Here is a 17,606-nt window from a genome sequence, read left to right as displayed (position 1 = left end):
GCGGGGCGGGCGGGTCGGACGGGGCGTGCTTCCGGCCAGCTCAGCAGCCGCCTTCCGCTCCGCCGCGACCAGCGCCGGTAGCCGCGGGGAGGCCGCGCCGCACCCCACGAACAGCAGGGCCCCGACCGGGAGCCAGGAGACGGCTGCGAAGAGGAGCGGGAAGAAGCCGGAGAGGCGCCGCCGCCATGCTGAGCGTGTTCCGCTCCATCCCCACGCAGATGGTAGGGCCCGCCCGGGCCTCGGCACCGGGGCACTGCGGGCAACACGGCCGGACGCGGGTTTTAGTGTCCCCTGCCCGCCCGGCGACACGGCCGGACGCGGGCTCAGCGGCCCCTGCGCGGTCTTGGCACCCGTGTATGAGGCACGACTAGGGGGATGCAGGATGAATCCATGTAATTCCGGTTTTTGACCTGGGAGTTGGGACTTTGAGGTGCTGTAAAGGGATGGTACTACGCAGCTGTTTAAGGGAAGCCCTCTCTGTGCTTTCCTGCCTGTGCTATAGGCAGACAGAAGGGAATGTGTCCTCCAGAGATCCACGTTTTCTAACGTCATGCAAACATAAATTAGCTGGGTTTGGAAGGAACCATTAGAGATCATCCAGTCCAGCCCTGCCAAGGCAGGATCACCTGGAGCAGGAACGCATCCAGGTCGATTTGGAATGTCTCCAGAGAGAGGGACTCCATGACCTCTCTAGGTAGCCTGTCCCAGTGCTCTGCCATCCTCAACATAAAATTCTTCCTTCTGCTGAGGTAGAACTTCCTGTGTCTTAGTTTATGGCCATTGCTCCTCATCCTGTCACTGGGCACCACTGAGGAGAGTCTGGCACCATCCTGTTGGCACCCACCTTGGAGATATTTATATGTCAGTCATCTCCAAAACACAGGTGCCTTCTCAGGCACCCCCTCTTCTGTGGTGATACAGCTTTTACTTAGTGATGTTAAGCTGACTGCAATGATATTTTGAACTTGCATTACCTACCCTGGTCAGACAGTGCTTGCTTCTGTTTCTAGGTGATGTGGTCAAGCCTGCAGAGGAGGTGTTTACAGACACTGTAAGAAAAATAATTCCAATCTGGTTTGAAAGTTGAACAAAAATGCTGAGAACCCATGGTCAGGTAGACTGTAGGATCTAACCTGAAAAGTTAAGTGGGCAGGTTTGTGTTTTAAATCACTGACTAAAAAGAGTCTCTTTCCACAGGACTACAAAGGCCAAAAATTAGCAGAACAGATTTTTCAAGGAATCATTCTTGTCTCTGCAGTAAGTATAGTAGACCTGTGGGTGAGAACATAAAAGACTATTTTGTTTTCTGATCTTACAAATATTTTTCTTACTGTTTAGGGTCACTAAAAGCTTTAAACAAAGTCAGAGGGACTGTCATGGCTTAAAAATTTTCTTCTTCCCATCTTTCACTTTCATTGTTGGCCTGCAATTTTGAAACTGTTAGAAAGATGTATGAACTGTGCTTTTGAAAAACTTTTATTTTCTTACCTATATCCACTCCCTGCAACTTAATCATGTCATGGGAAATGCTTTTCTTCATTTAAAGTTTGATTTTTTCTAAATTATATTTTCCAGGTAATTGGTTTCATCTATGGATACATCACTGAACAGTTTGGATGGACTGTCTACATAGTTATGGCCGGATTTGCTTTATCGTGTTTGGTAAGAATGCTTTTTACCCAAACCAAAAAATACATGCACTATTTAATCTGGAGTAATTGTTAAATTGAGGGGCTGTCAGCAGACTAATGTTTGCTATGTAATTCAGATTTATTAATACATATTTGTACTTCCTTTGATCTGCATAAAGTGCTCTGCAGGCCACTAAGTGCTTTTTTTGAAATGCTAGCAGGATTTTTGCAATTTAATACCACCTTTGAGTTCATATTTCATTTCAGTTAAAAGTTAGTGTTAAGTCCAGCTGGCAGCATTGTTAACAGAAAGGACAGGGAGGCTTTCTGTGCAGTAGCAGCTTGTCATGAAAACTTTGCAGCTGTTCCCTGCTGCCTGAGGAGAGAGACAAGGAGGCAGAGTATGGAATTGCACAAGTAATTCCTTATCTCCATGCATGAGAGGTGTCCCACTCCTATTGGGGCATTCCCAATTCAGTTTTACACGTGGTTCTTATATCTTTCAAGCATTCAGATAAAACCCGATTTGACCAATCTCTACTCAAGCCACACACACACATTCCACTGTTTGAAAAGCCACTGTAATTCTCTGGCATCATCATCCATCTGCTCCTTACTTAAACATCCCTTAGTCCGTCTGGCTGCAGTTACTTACCCGTGATGCCAGGCAAGGAGAGGGTCTCAATGCAGTCTTGGAGGTGCTGGAATGCTGGTGTCACCTCAGGAGTCCGGGGTGTCCTTTTTACTTCAGAGTGGGTGCTGTCCTCCTCCTTGCAATGACCTGGGCTGCTTTGGTCACATACTTAGTATGACTTTGCAACATAAACTGTAAATGAGTTTTCTTAGGACTAATAGATAATTAGTTAGGGATGAAGATTTTCCTAAGAAGCTGTACAGAGCAGCTCTTCGGCATCTCAGTGTCCACATTCTGACTCCACTCCTTTGCCCTCAGCTGACGCTCCCTCCGTGGCCCATGTACCGCCGCAATCCCCTCAAGTGGCTGCCTGTCCAGGAGTCGGGCACGGAAGAGAAGAAGGCAGCAGACAGGAAGCCAAAGAGACATGCTAAAAGCTAAAAATGATGGTTCTTCACGCTGTTACTTTGTTAAATTTTGTTAAATTAATTTCCACTGAGTAATACTTCTTGGCTTAGTGTTTGGGTTTTTTTCTTAGTACTTTGTATACTACCATGAGTACAACCAAGCTCTGCAGGGAGCATGAAGGCTTGAAATTAGGTCTGGAGTTTCAGTCGCTGGGAAGTCACTGGGAACACAGGGATGAGGGGAATTATTTCAGAAGGCTACTGGAGGTCACACCTCAAGTATTTCACTAAAAAGGAACACAGTGAATCAAATGAATTCTAGTTAAGCTGTTGCCATAGCCTAAAAGATAATAAACAGCTGTCCAACTATGTGTAAAACAAGCTGTCACTAGTGCCAGGTTGTAACAAATACTGTGAAATGGTACATACCCCACAGTTCTGAAAATAACTGTTCTAGGATAGGAGACTGCAGAGGGGCAGTTTTTGTTTAGAATAAATTTCCCTGGAAAGAGCAAGTAGCAATACAGCTCTTGAAACATTGTAACTTGAGCATGTAAGATCCATAGGTTTGGTATTTTTTTTTCTACTGTCATGTCAGTAACCTCCCTCACAGGTGCTGGAGGTTACAGTATTTCAGCTACAGGCAGGAAAAGAGAGAGGTTGTTCATTTATAATTTTATTTTACAAATTCGTTCCCTTTGACTTCTTTATTATTTAAAAAAACATGTGTTTTCTGTAGGGATGGTACACAACAATGCCTTGGGGTTGTAGTGAGATACTCTGGATGCAAACAAAGAGAAATAGGGGTTTTATCTTTGTCTTGCGCACTTTCATTCCTAAAAGGAATTAGTATTTGTAAGGCAAAGGGATTGTTCTAGCTGGGACCATGGTAACCATGGCTGCATTCCTTTCAAACATTTTCAGACTTATTTTACCCAGTTACCAAATAACTTTCCCCCACCTTGGTGACTGCCTCAGCAACAAAACACAAGAGCAAAGTGTCTCCTTACAAGCAGTACAGCTGCCTCCTTCAGCACTTGGACTTGGCAATTTACAGAACCTGAGGATCTTAAGTTCTACAAAAATTAGTAGTTGTCTCTTCATGCTAAATTTTCGCAACTATCTGATGTAATAGCTTCTAGCTTATCACACCAGAGCCTTGGCAGAGATTTTGTTACTGTATTTAGTATGAGACCATACCAAAAACCTTTTGCTATGATAAATTCAAATCAGAACATAATCTTTTCTGACACTCCTTAGTATACAAAACTTGGTATCCACCCCTACTTGCATCTATGAAAAGCTTTTTAAAGTTTCATTAAGAGAATAAAAACTAAACTAAACAGTTTCTCTTCTGAGAAAGTGATAGCCTGGTTCACATTTTAACATGAAAAATACTACTACAAACTGTTTCTGCAAGTTCACCTCCTTATTCCAGCAAAGGAGATCAACGGATAAACGTGCTTTTTAAGCTGGTCCAGTCTATCAAAGGAGCTAGAAAACAGTTCTTTTCTCCAAGGAAAAGATTCTGGTCAGAGCTTCACATTTTCTTCAAGAAATTTCAGGTGCCGAGCCTTCGCACTGTAACTCACGTACTTATCTCCCATGTGCTCCCGCAACTGCAGCTGTTCAGATACACAAAACAAAACCCACAACATTACTGACACTGAAAAAAAAGCAGGAGCTGTCAAAATGTTAACAAAAAATACCAAAGCACTCAGCTGAAATCAGCATGTGAAGCTTGGCAATGTAGATGGGAGAGAAGAAAAATGAAAGTCATTGTTGTCTAAAAGCAAGAGACTTCCAAATCCCACCCAAAAATTTAAAATATAAGATCTTCATAGGTTACAAATCAAATACTGTATGGGTAAGTGTAACCAAGTTTTGAATCAAAGGAGCTGGAGGTATTGCTCATTCACCTCTATTGGGGATTGACGTTAAACTATTTCTTATTTTGGACATAAGGGGCATGAGGCAAGTAACGTGAAGGCAAAAATCTGAGAGACAGAAGATGTTATTACTGGGGAAACAGCACAGAGTAAAATAATGTGCATCCCTTGCATCTTCCCAAACTCAGGGACCATGCTACAATTCTAAGGCTCTGATGGTTTCTGAAGAAGTTGCAGTTGAACACAGTCTACATCTAGAATCAAATTTAAGAGTGAAAATTACAATATACTTAGGCCCTTGCCTGCCCCGACTACATAAGGACTTTTTGGAATCAAAGTTTACCTATCTCAATAGGGTAAAGACCCTGCTCATTTATCTAGGTTTATAAATAAACAATTTAATTATGAAAGACATTCACCTCTCTTTTCGCTTCATCATCTTCTTCCATGATTCTGTACACCTTCTCAAGAAGTTTCACTCCCAATCCTTGCACCACATCAGATCTCAGGATTTCAACCATTCTCCTAATCTTGCAGGGGACGGATAACATATCTGTTAAAAATAGAATACAATCAAAAAATCAGTGCAGTAGTAATTACTTTCAGTACAGACAATTTTCATACTCTGCAGAAGAATACAGGATGACTCGAAGTATTACCACAGAATCCTAGAGCAACAGACCTGAAGGAATGTCTTCCATTTTTAATTCCTCTGATTCATCTGGTGATTTTCCATGCAAAATCAAAGTATCTCGGTATTTCCTATTTAATTTAAACTCTGGGGCTGGGGTCGAGGTTACACAGCACTCAGAGTTCTCCTTGGAGTCCATTTTCAGTGTCCATGTCATCAGCTGCACCAAGTCATTCATTTCATTCACATTGCTTTTCCTAGGAGAGAAGGAAGAAATAATTCAGTCACCATCATAATGCAACTTCCACCCTGCATTCCAAGGACTTTTAGTAAGTTTAGTGAGGTCCTAGTAAGTGTTCCATGTTAAATTACTTGTTGTAGTGCAGTTTTATCAATAGCAACATCAGTACTATTTCATCTAACAAAGGCTCAGAGCCCGGTCACCACAAAACTCCACAATCCTACTGGCCACTGCTGACTTTGGTAATGCAACAAATTGCATCATTTGAAAGCTGCTTACACTGACAAAAATCAGAAATAAATTCAGCCTCATTTACAGTGGAAAGGAAGCACACTGGCACCTTTTAATTTGTGCTTTTAATGCATCTTGACAGCAGATGTCCTTTGGTGCTGGAAGATTGGTTTCCTGGGAAGCTACAGTTCACAAAAACCAGAAGTACGCAATCACATGGCCCAGAAAGTTCAGTATGGGAAGCGTATAGTCACAGAGAGACAGTAGTTCAATGGAGCTGTTTTCCTTTATGCATCACATACTTTTTCAATCACTCACTATACAGAGATAAAGTGTGAAAGCCATTTTTTTTCCACCCCAAGTCTAAGTCCAGTATAGCAGTGAAAATTCTTGCACAGTATTAAACAAAATCCTTACCTCTCCTTGGAATCACCATCAGACTTGTCTGTAGAGCTTGTGGAAGAGCTTAACTCATCATCAGACAGGCAACAGGCTTCTTTCTTTCTCTAAGGGAAGAGGGAATAAATGACAAAAATGCTAATAACTGAAAGTAATTCAGCAGTATGGCATAAATTATTGTTCTTACATGGAAGAAATACTTTTGACAAAGTTTACCTGAGAAATACTGGGATCTGATGAGGACTGAGGAACTTTAACACAATTTTCCACAAGTGATTTCACTTCAACTACTGCACCATTTAATGATTGTCTTGCTGGAACCACTGGAAGGATGACATTTTGACAATATTTACAATTAAGCTCAACTGTATTCTGAATTAGTTTCAGGCTCATGCAAGTAAAAGTCTATCACCTGGCAGAAGACAGGCAGGGAGGTATTCTGCTAAGAGAAAACATTGAAGCTTCTGTCTGGAAGTGAGTATTCTATGTTTCATGTACATTTCAAAGACAAGTTATCAACAGAGGACACAATTGAACATAACTAAGAAGCAGAAGAATACAGACATGTTAACAGAAATTTTTATTTAACGCAGAACTAGACCCTTAGTGCATCTTTCTGAGGATGGCAGTGAAGAACAGACAAGAAGTTATCATTTCTTCACAAAGAAGTTATTAGCCTATTTATATATAAAATACTAACATGTAAACATAAAAATTACCAGAGGGAAGCATCTCCCGAGACTGTTTCAGCCTCCTCCGTTCTCTTGCTGACAAGGGCCGCTCCTTCAAAGGAAGATAATTTGATATTAATTTACCATCACCATTATGGCTTTTGTTATCTAATTACCTATTAAGCAAAAAAATCCTTTTCAAGTGGCATGGGATAAAGAGCTATTATTTAATGCTTAATTATTTATTACAAAGCTGTCTTCAATGAGACCAATCTGAACTCTAGAAAACAGGCTTCTGACCTTCAAGGCTCAGTGAGGCTCATGCCACACTGAGCAGGTGCTTGACAGGGCTTTCATGAGGTAGGAAGCTACTACACATTTCTTTACTCACTATGCACCCACTCATGGAATGAACTGCTCAGAAGGAATGAGACAAAAACAAGCAGACAGTATTTATCACTAACCTTTGGAATGGCTGCTTGACTGGGTTTGGCACTGTCTGCAGGCTCAGGGTGCCCTGCACCCCTCTGGGCTGTCTTTGGGGTCACATCAGGTAGAGGCCAAGGAGAAACTGCTCTGAACTTGACAGAGAAGTGAACAAGAATTTTTTTCTTTTTAATTAAAAGTTCGAGTACTCTGCAATCTAGAAGACATTCTTGCATGGTAAAGCTGGATGCCAGAGAGTTTGAATCCTATTGTAACCTCTTCACATCTCCCAGCTTGATCCTTCCTTCTCCACATCTCTGCTTGCATCCATTTCCTTTCTCTCCATCCCTCTATCTTTTCTCCTTTCTCCCAGACTATTTTTCAGCCAATGCCTTTGCAACAACCATCCCCACCCCCAAATAGCAAAACCCAAAGAGAAAGGTTATCAATCACCAATCACCCTCTTCTCTAGCCTTGTGTAGCCAGTGCCTTTCCCAAATAAACCTCCCTGCTCAGTGTGGAAGACTTGACAGGAGTTCTATCCTATATGCATGCCAAGATTTTCTTCCTACAGTTTGCACTCAAAAGCTCAGGGCAGCCCTTACACATCTGTTCTAAAGCACTGCTAAACTACTACCCACCACAGGTTGCCTTATCCACAGAGGTACTAGCTTGTAGTCACAGTGAGAAATCCTGATGGAATTTCCTAGGAAAGACTGCAGCCCAGCAAAGGCACAGCCCATCTGGCACACCCACCTCATCCCTGTGAGGGTTATTAGGATTTGCAGATTTACTCAGGCTGCTTCTAACAGCCACCTTCAGTGATCTGCATTTGTTACCGATGAAGTTATACAGACACACATGAAACAAGAACAGCATTAAAACACCCACCATTTTTTAGAAAATAGGTCCCACGTTTAAAGAAGAAAAACACAGGAGTCTTAAAGGAAAGAGGAGAGGTATTTTTCTAGTATCTGCACCTTCTCTGAGCAGCCTTCAGCAAGCTCTCTCTTCTGCTGCTGCTGTGAGAGAGAGGGTTCACTGACAGAGCTGTGAGGCTGCAAGTGGAAGGTCATTTTTCCCTGAGCATCTCCTGAAGCTCCATGACTGACATCATCCTAATAAGCAAAAGCATTCAAAAAAAAATGCAGGCATGTCATTTCCAGATCTACACACACACTTAAAAAAAAAATAATCAAAACAGGCCACTTTACTATTTGGACAGCAACCACCTTAACATAGCACAGGTATAACCACAATAAAGTCCTACTTGATAGACAGATTAAATACCTGCTGCCCCAGCATCTTTACTAGCTAAACCTTCAAAGAAGGACACTTACTTGAATTACAACAGGAACTAAGGGTGCTAGCAGCTTGTCAGTAGAATCCAAGCTCTACAATAAATAATGATTTCTCATTAAAACTCTCATGGTAGACCAAAATGCAGCAAAAAGACAATCACCACCAATTAGTCCCCTACCCAAAACAAGATTATTCAGGCCTATTTACTACATAGAACAAAAGTTACAAAATTATTCTTACCCTGTCTGTTCTCAGCTGGAAAAGCAAATATTTTCCTCCATAAAACCAGAATTGCAATCATCTAAATAGATGCAATCCCAAAACTATTTCACCAGAGTGCCTTTGCAAATCTGAAACCAAGGCTCCTAACTACTTAAGAATCTCAATAATTGCATCAGCAGCATCCTACTTTAACAGAAAAACATGTGCAGCAGCTCTCTAAATTTTAAGAGCTGGGCACTGGTTAAATCTACTTCAAATAAGCATAAATGCACTACCAGGTCAGGTTGCTTTTGGTCTTTTGACACAGGCTCCAGGAGTTTCAAAGTGTCATCATCATCTTCTACAGAATCAACAGAAGACAGCTTAGACTCAACACTTTCAGCTTTAAAAGCCTGTTTTGCTCTTTGCTGTTGTCTATCTTCCTTAATTGGTGGGTTATTAGATGTTGTTTTAGAATGGTCTGGAATATGTAGATGTTTTGCTTTATTATTCTCTGGGATACACTCACTGCCACACTTCTCACTTCCATGCTTCATCCTTTCAGATAGGGAGATATCAATGTTCACTCCACTGACTGTGGCTATGAAGTCTCCCAAGCTGTTCAGATCATTTTTGCTTGGTTTTCTTTCCAACTCAACAGCTGGTTTCTCTGAGGGACAAAATTTGGTGGCTTTACATTTGCTGATGCAATCTTCTTCATCCTAGCATTAAAACAAAAAAAGTCATTATCTTCTGAGTTTTACACACATATGAAAGAATTCTCTAAGCACCAAAGGAAAATCAGGAACATACCAGAGCACATAAACTGAAAGGAAGTTATGATTAATAACAGATTAGGAGCCTCAAAAAAGTCAAAAATCCACATTTTAAAAGAGATACAGATTTGCAAATGACCTGTGTCAGATATTGGTTTATACACATGGAGTACACCTACTTTTCACCAAGACCGTAAAAGAAAAGTTGTACTCACTTGGCTCTTCCCTAAGGGAGGAACAAGCACCAAGAGTTTTAAAGATGTACTCTACCACGTATATTCAGTATTTCAACACTGAAAGCTCAAACCCAGAACAGCAGACTTATTACAGAAAACAAAAAAACATGCACAGGATTAACCATTATAAAAGGTTTGTTCTAACCACTGGAAAGAATTTCAACAATAAACAACTTTGGTTGTGACTATAATTAGTTTTTAAATATATGTTTTTGATTGGAAAAACCTATTACCACTTGTCATGAAATACTTGAAAAATTATTTGACCCCAAATACTCCAAGAGTAATTCACATAAAACCAGGTGTTGTTTAGTTAACATCTCACAGATCTTGCAATTAGCTTCACTGATCCACAGCTGTTTAATTACTTCCACTCTTATCTAAAAACAATTCCTTCCCTAATATAAATTTTACACATTGCTGGGATTCAGACCTAATGTTCTCAGGAATGCTCAAGGCACTTATAAAACTCAGGTTTTTATCTAGAAAAAGCAAGAGGGATTTGCATTTTGTTAGCTTTTCTTTTTTAAGGTAAAAAACCCCATATCTTACAACTTTGTATTTCCTGGCTGGCTCAGAGGAGTGGTTTTGGTGTGTAACATTCCTGCTGTGAGATTCATTCTTTGCTGAGATGACAGAACAAGGGTCTTTAGGTTTAGAATTCACTGTTTTCTTATGATTTCTAGCAGCTTTCCTGTAAAGAAAATGAAAGTTGCTCATTCAATCACCATCAACAAGGTCGTAAGATATTTCTTTAGATTATACTAATTTAAAAAAAATCCACTCCACTAAAGAGCTCTCATACAAAGCATATCAGATACTGTGCTTTTTCGACAGACTGTGCACAACATCCTCATTTTCAATTCTAGAAAAGGAGCTTAAAAACACAATTCAGACTCTGCCAGCAACAGACACTTGTTCTGCAGAGCACCAAGGTCAGTCCTACCTGGAAGCAGTAAAACAACTGACTAAACCTGACTAAGAAAAATAATTATTATCAGTGTATATCAAAAGGAACTTGGTTTTTCAATTCCCAGACGATAAATGCCCTCAAGAACCATATGGAAAGGTGTGTCTTTTCTACCAATTCTGTTTTCCTAAGCACTGCACAGTTTTATCCTGCATTTGCAGAAAAAACTACTTTCCACTATAATTCCCTCACATTTCTCAAAGAGTTCAAATAAACTCATGTTCATATGCTTTGTAGCTGCACATAACAATTTTTTTTTTATCCTGCTACAAAACTCGGGGAAAGTTAAAAAAAAAAAAGACAACAATAACATGAATATTTTGCACAGAATCACTCAAATGAAAATGTCTTACGCCTTTGTGGCTTCCAAAAACAAAGAAATCTGTTGTTTGATATAGGGCTGTCGCAGGATGCTTTTCACACTAGGTCGTTCCTCAGGTTTTTTACTGAGCATAGTTTGTATTATTTCTACCAGCTGTGGGCTGTAATCCTTTGGCATGGGTGGCAGCTGTGAAAGGAAAGGGAACCTGATATTATTTAATATATTCATCAACAGGGGCTACTGCTAGAATGTTTATGTGTGACCATTATGGTCAGTTACATACTCTGCATAAAAAATAGACTCATTGTTCAAATGCTCAAAGTTACCCAACTGCTTCATGTTAAACAAAATATTGAAATTCCAAGTGTGTGTCTAAGACCTGTTCCTAATTTTATTAATATGAACAGTAAAAGTTCTGTAAATAGGCTTAGGAATTTATATAAAATAAATCCATATTAACTTCATTATATGCCAAAGCAAGAAGACACTTAAATAAGCTAATCTTACATAACAGGAAAATGGCATCACACATTAATTTTGTTTTTATGCAATATTTATGCAAAACCAGAAGCAAATTAAGAAGGTCATCTCAGAACTTTGAAAATTAATCAGTATATTCTTTACATGAAGAGGTAACAACACACTCTAGCCATATCTACAAAGGAACAACTCCCTTGGTCTGGTATCACTTCATACACCACCACGAAACAACAGTCTTACATATGATGATGTATGTTACATTTAAGTAGTTTTAACTCCATTCAATATTTCTAATTAGAAAACATAATCTCAATTTCTAGATAGAAAATCCAAGCACATATAAAAAATTTCAGGAGTTTTTACCTTCCCTTCAATAATTCGATAAGCCAAGGAGTTCATGTCCTTGGCATTGAAGGCGTGTTTCAGTGTAGCCATCTCATAAACACAGCAGCCCAAGGCCCAAACATCAGACTGAAAAAAGGGGAAGAGAAGATGTTTGGGAACTTCTTATTAGTTGAACAAGTTTTACCTTTGGACTTAGTCACCTGCTTTCAAAGAGGCTAATTAAGCCCAAATTCCAACGCAAACCTTTGGCTTCAGTCTCACTCTTCTATTTTTAATTTTGATCAAGTGAACTATTTTCTTACAAATATCCCCAGTTTTTTTCCAAAAGGAAGTGTAGAAATTAGCTATTTTCAGGGAAGGGGAGTTGCTTGTTTCCTTTTTTAGTACAATATCTGCCCTGACTGTAAATGAAAATTCTTGATTTTTCATTGGAAGAAGTTTCCCCTCAGCTCTTGCTCATTGCAGACACTCGTATTTAAGTTGTGTGTGGTTTACAGCAAGAGCTGAACATGTTTGCTTTATTCTGTCATATTTTAAATTCACAGTACCACCGTTTATTCATCTCCTTAGAAATTTCCTTTTCCTTTTTTTGTTTTTTAATGCTGCTGCTATTTCTAATATAAACTTTTGAGTGTAAAACCTCCTGACTGGCATATAATAAATTTAGAAAGTGCATCTCTCTAACACAGACTGATAATTCTGTTCCCATTCCATATCTCTCCAGCTGTGAGAGGTACAGGCAGCCTGCTGAACACCTTGGCTGTGATAACTCATCACATGCTATGAATTCCCAAACACAGTTCCAGAAATAAACATTCCTACAAATCTCTCTCCTATTTTTCTTGTTCGGTCTTTGGGAAGATTACAAAGACTTGGAAGCAGTAAGAAACCAAAAACCACAGATAAGATTGTAATGTTCTCAGACAAATAAAATAAGGTGCCTAAGAAAAGAGAAATGACATTTTCATACTGTACCTTGTAGTTGTAGGGTTTGTTAGAAAAGAGTTCAGGGCTCATGTAGTACGGGGTGCCTATGAGAGTGCTGGCCATGTCATACTGGTTTTCCAACACTCTGGCTATTCCCAGGTCTCCCACTTTGATTATATTTGTTCGTGTCAGGAAAATATTCTGAGTTTTAAGATCTCTGTGCAGAATGTGCTTTTCATGTAAATACTAGAGGAAAAAAACCAACATGTAAATTGGGTTAATTAACTCCTAATTGGTTCTTTTACACCAAAAAGTAAAATTTCATTACACAAGTGAAAGAGGTAAAACACAAAAGCAGAAGAAACACATAAATCACTCTCAAGGTCAGGAGTGTCCTGCTAATACAGTATTGCTGAAATAACATTAAAAGTGACTGATACAGGCAGGGGCCCAAAACCTGGCACTGCTTTAAACAAATCTCCCTGCATGACTCTTGTAAATCAGCAGAAAAGAGAAAATAAAAATGCAAAGTTAAGACTGTAACTCACTTTCTGCTGCTTTCATTTCTTGACAATCTTAGTTCAAAGTATAAAATTTCAGAGGAAATTATAATGTGAGTTTTGTGTAAACAGGGGAGAAAATTAGTCATAATAAACAAGAACAGGCAGTACCATAGACCTGTGTATGTTTGATCACAGCTGCCAACTTTAGGATAGAATTTTCTGTCCAATTTCTTATTCTTTAGTGTTAACATTTATATCTGGTCTTCATTGCTGTAACAATTACCTTTAAAGTTTGATAACCCTCAATTACAAATTTAAAATAGGAGGATAAGGCTTAATAGAAATAATGAATTAATAGTCTAAATTTACCATTAAAAACAGCAGTAAAAAGACTGAACACAAAATGCTTCTGAAATAATCTTTTTTTTTTTCCAAAACTACCATTTGTAAATTTAATCTAAACTTTCAAACCAGAGAAGCACTTCAGACAAGAGCTGCAAACACCCCGAAAGCAACCACTGTCTACTGTGCTACAGAGGCGTGGACATAAAATAAGTCAGCAATTTCTTACTTAAAACAGTTGATTTGACTGCAATGACCCATTTTTCATGTACTAAAAACCATTGTATTTAGATGCTAACCCAGCCAAACAGGAATCCAAAGGCAGCAGTTTAGCTGGAATTTTTAAATGCATAAAAAGCCAAATTAAGTTTATATCTGAAGGTGACAAAATTACACTTCATTGTACCTGCAGGGCCATGGCAATCTGGACAAACCACTCCACCACCTGATTCTCAGGCAAGAGTTTGCCCTTCTGCTCTTTGAGTTTGTGGTAGAGGTCTCCTCCCTCGCAGAAGCCCATCACAATGTAGAGGTGGCCATCGTCCCCCTGCCAGGACTCTCTGTAGGTGACGATGTTGGGGTGTCTCAGCTGGGACAGAAGCTGTGCCTCTTGTTCTGCTGCTCTCTTCTCACGCCTGGAAGCACTTCTAAGGTTTAACTTTTTGATGACATACTGTAAAAGACATGGCAAGGGGTATGGTAAGAGATGAAAGTAACTGCAGAAGGCCTAGGGAAGCATTCCTCAGAGCAAATGCAGTATTTGAAATCTCCACTCGTTATTCTACACAGAGGCTGCAGTATGGCTAAAAGTTATGCAAAATTTCTTCTTTTCTATCCTTACACCATTAAAATGGAATAGGTGTGTTCCATTCATCCACCTGAATACAACTCTGCTCAGGAATTTTGTGGTGTTTTGCTTTCTTCTGACTAATGTTCACATTTATCTTTTTTTTTCCCCACTCTCATTTTAAATGTGTCTGTCATTCATCTTTTAAACCTTAAACCTGTTTGTGCACCACAGTTACTCTCAAACAGGCCACATCAACAGTAACCTTAAATATACATAAGGAAAGTATGTAGTCATACTCAAACAAATGATAAAAGTCATCTGAAAGAGACAAAAGGCCTTATGCCCATTCCTAAATTTCTTTTATTCTTTATTAAGATGGGTCAAGAACTTTTCAAAGCTACATACAAAAGTTATCTACTTCCTTATTATGTACTACATTAAATGTAATTCTAAGGAATTTCAGGTTTCAGCAAAAATATTCATGAAGCTGAAGCTGAGACAATAAAATCCATTTCACCACCCACAACACCAATATTTAGGTCTGACCTGGCCCTATCCTGATGTAAATTTTGTAGGAATCACTTTAAGGCGTCAGCTTTCCACAGAAAAATCATGTCATGGTTACACTCAACCCTGCTCTTATCAGAGAGGTTTTAGATCAAAACTTTTAAAATATTTTTACTTGCTGAATTTTAGCATCCTCAGAGGTGGTTCAGTGTCTGCTCTCCAGGCTGGGCCTACTAATTAGCCCAGTACATTTAATTAGTGCTGAGGAGATGCCCCTATATACCAAGGGAACCAATTACCCAGAAAATCCACAGCACCTCTTGACTTTGTGCTTCAGAAGCCTGCTGGATATAATCTGTGATGATGCAAAGCTTCCAGGAGGAATATCACAAAGCTAATTGTGTACAGCATCACCTGACTTTAAAATAAAACAGAAATGCTGCAACTACTGTGTTCTGTGTGACAAGTCAATTACAATTCTATCTTTGGGCATGGAAACCATTTAAGCTTATATCAGCATCTTTTAGACAATACACTACCAAAATGGAAAAAGCACATATATTAGCCTTAATTTAAACTTTGCATCGATTATATTTAGTTTAATGAGCCCGTTTTTCTGGCAAGATTCTCTACAGAAGTCTATTGCAATGCTCTTCCACCCTATTTGATACCAAATTGTGTACGAATCCCATTTCATTTTGTGTTAAACACTTAAAGCCACTTGACCTTCTCCACAAAAAATACAGCACTCAGTTAACAGCAAATATGCTTTAATAAGACACAGTTTCTTTCACAGAACATGTGGCACTGTGCCAAAGGCACAACAAAAAATCCTGGTCATCGTGCTACAGAAGAAAATTTGTAAGAGTTGGCAAAAGATAAAACACAGTAAACTGTACCAAATATCTATGGTGCAACCACAAATAGAAAGCAAGGCTCCCAGCAGTGTTAATGACCAGCAGCATGACAATGAAATCCAAGGACCTGTATCCAAGTGAAAGTGACCTCAATGCACTGTTTACTTTTAGGATGAGGTTAGCAACTCTTTCGAGGACATTGGACTATGCACCGTGGTGACGGCCTGGAGGGAACAGGTCCTGCCATCACTGCTACCCAAGCCACAGGTCATGGGGATTCACCTCGGGATTCCAGCCAGGGAACTGCTCTCATCCGGGAAGGACAAACCCTCTGATCCCTGCTGGGAACAAACATTCTCCCATCATCTGCAGTAAAATCCCGGGCATAAGGCCCACACACAAGGTTCCTGTGGCACTGCTCTGTGGATGTTCTCCATCCCCGTTCCTTTGCCCTCTCACATTCCCTATCAAACACCTCTGCTTCGGCCTGACAAGACAGATTATTTCAGTTTTCCAGCAAAAATGCTTGTGCTTCTACTCTGACACAACCAAAACCTTCCCGGGAAGTCTTCTCCACACCTTTAATAAAAGTTCTTATAGACAAAGGAAGAGAACAGAAACAGCAGCTCAGGTGGCTGCAGCCAACACCTGGTGATGGTCACAGCCCCACCCTGACAGGATGCCACGTCCCTGGTCATACCCAGGATGGCTCAGGGCCACCAGCCAAAGCCGGGCCACAGCCGGGTGCCGGTCACAGCCCAACCAGACGCCACGGCACCCCCAGCCCAACCCAGCCCGGCCATTCCCCTCACGCCGAGCCGTGCCCGTACGCCGCGGCCCAGCCCTCCGCTACCTGCTTGCGGTCCTGGCGGTGCCGCGCCAGGCTCACCTCCCCGTAGCTGCCCTTGCCCACGGCCCTCAGGAAGCAGTAGGCAGCCAGGGGCATCCTCCTGCCGCCGGGCCCGGGCAGCGCCCGCTGCCATAGAGATGCCCGGAGCAGCCGCGGCCATGGAGCGCACGGCGCGCAGCTTTACGGCGCGGGCGCGGCGCCGCGGCGGCCATTTTGGAAGCGGGCGCGGCGGCCATGTTGAGAGTGGGCAGCGCGCCTGAGGGAGCCGACCCGGGACAGCGCTGTCCCGTCGCCAACGCCGCGTGAGACGAGTCCCTGGCGTGCTGCTCCGTGACATCCCTGCACTGAGCCCGCGGAAAGGCTGGCGACAGGGACACGGCTGTGCCACCACACCCCACCTGCCATGAGCCCCCGCAGAGCCACGGCTGCTCCACAGAGCCATCCCGTCTCTCTGGATGGAGCAGAGAATCGGTTAAAAAAAACTCCAGGCTGGTTGAAAAAGGAGCTCCTGGAGCTCTCCCGTGTCCCTCCCGTGCCTGAGCACCTCATAACACTGACTGCAGGAAAACCAGAAAATAGAATGTTTTGTTATCACTGAGCATTTAAGCCCTAGTCCTCAAGGTCTGTGTTTCATTAACGGGTGAACTGAACCAACTAAAAAGTTTAAGAGAGAATGAACACTGTCAAGATAACATACACAGGAAAATGGCTCTGCACCTGCAGGCTGGGTGCACACTGAGTGTGCAAGATGCAAGACCTGGGAGCTTGGACCTGGTTTCAGCCAGGTGAAGATGAATAGGAACCCATGTAATGGGAAGTTGCTAGACTAGACAGGATACGTGTCAAACAACGATACCTAAATCGGGTACGTGAGTGACATGGAGGATTACAGGGGTACTTTTGAAATGGAGCTTAAATGGCTTTCACAGATTGCAAGCTCTGTTATAGATGCAGTAAATTTGAGCCAGGGAAAGCCTTTAAGGAAGTATCAGAAAGATGACAGTTTTCATTTGGGGAAAAAGTGAGTCTGGGGTGGAG

At 41.1% G+C, this 17,606-nt stretch overlaps 2 protein-coding genes across 3 annotated transcripts; one reads left to right on the top strand and one right to left on the bottom strand.

Moving 5' to 3' along the window:
• Positions 1–27: 27 nt before the first annotated feature.
• Positions 28–2,770, top strand: SPCS1 (signal peptidase complex subunit 1). The gene is made up of 4 exons (XM_039558701.1): positions 28–221; positions 1,198–1,257; positions 1,576–1,662; positions 2,584–2,770. Exons 1-4 carry the CDS (start codon positions 186–188, stop codon positions 2,704–2,706), a joined length of 306 nt encoding a protein of 101 aa, XP_039414635.1. The 5' UTR covers positions 28–185; the 3' UTR covers positions 2,707–2,770.
• A 560-nt stretch (positions 2,771–3,330) lies between these two features.
• Positions 3,331–16,755, bottom strand: NEK4 (NIMA related kinase 4). Of its 2 annotated transcripts, XM_010389954.4 has the most exons (16): positions 16,572–16,755; positions 13,971–14,237; positions 12,768–12,965; positions 11,811–11,918; positions 10,999–11,153; positions 10,228–10,369; positions 8,960–9,385; positions 8,501–8,554; positions 8,141–8,278; positions 7,199–7,315; positions 6,783–6,846; positions 6,280–6,386; positions 6,082–6,170; positions 5,244–5,449; positions 4,981–5,114; positions 3,331–4,297 (listed from the first exon to the last, which is right to left on the bottom strand). In XM_010389954.4, the coding sequence occupies exons 1-16, from the start codon at positions 16,662–16,664 to the stop codon at positions 4,205–4,207; spliced, it is 2,391 nt and encodes a 796-aa protein (XP_010388256.1). In that variant the 5' UTR covers positions 16,665–16,755; the 3' UTR covers positions 3,331–4,204. The 2 variants fall into 2 exon arrangements, with proteins under 2 accessions (XP_010388256.1, XP_010388257.1); XM_010389955.4 differs by lacking the exon at positions 8,501–8,554 and having other exon boundaries at positions 3,855–4,297.
• Between the last annotated feature and the right edge of the window lie 851 nt (positions 16,756–17,606).

This window comes from Corvus cornix, chromosome 12, assembly GCF_000738735.6.
Source record: "Corvus cornix cornix isolate S_Up_H32 chromosome 12, ASM73873v5, whole genome shotgun sequence".
Lineage (NCBI taxonomy): Eukaryota > Metazoa > Chordata > Aves > Passeriformes > Corvidae > Corvus > Corvus cornix.
This window is presented reverse-complemented; position numbering and strand designations above follow the sequence as displayed.

Bases quoted from the DNA above. Each gene is read 5' to 3' on its own strand.
- SPCS1 (XM_039558701.1), top strand. From the start codon at position 186: ATGCTGAGCGTGTTCCGCTCCATCCCCACGCAGATG. The intron at 222-1,197 runs GTAGGGCCCGCC...CTCTTTCCACAG, and splicing joins GCTCCATCCCCACGCAGATG to GACTACAAAGGCCAAAAATT. The intron at 1,258-1,575 runs GTAAGTATAGTA...TATATTTTCCAG, and splicing joins GAATCATTCTTGTCTCTGCA to GTAATTGGTTTCATCTATGG.
- NEK4 (XM_010389954.4), bottom strand. From the start codon at position 16,664: ATGCCCCTGGCTGCCTACTGCTTCCTGAGGGCCGTGGGCAAGGGCAGC. The intron at 12,966-13,970 runs GTACAATGAAGT...TTTTTCCTCTAG, and splicing joins AGATTGCCATGGCCCTGCAG to TATTTACATGAAAAGCACAT. The intron at 4,298-4,980 runs GTGAATGTCTTT...GTATCTGAACAG, and splicing joins ATGATGAAGCGAAAAGAGAG to CTGCAGTTGCGGGAGCACAT.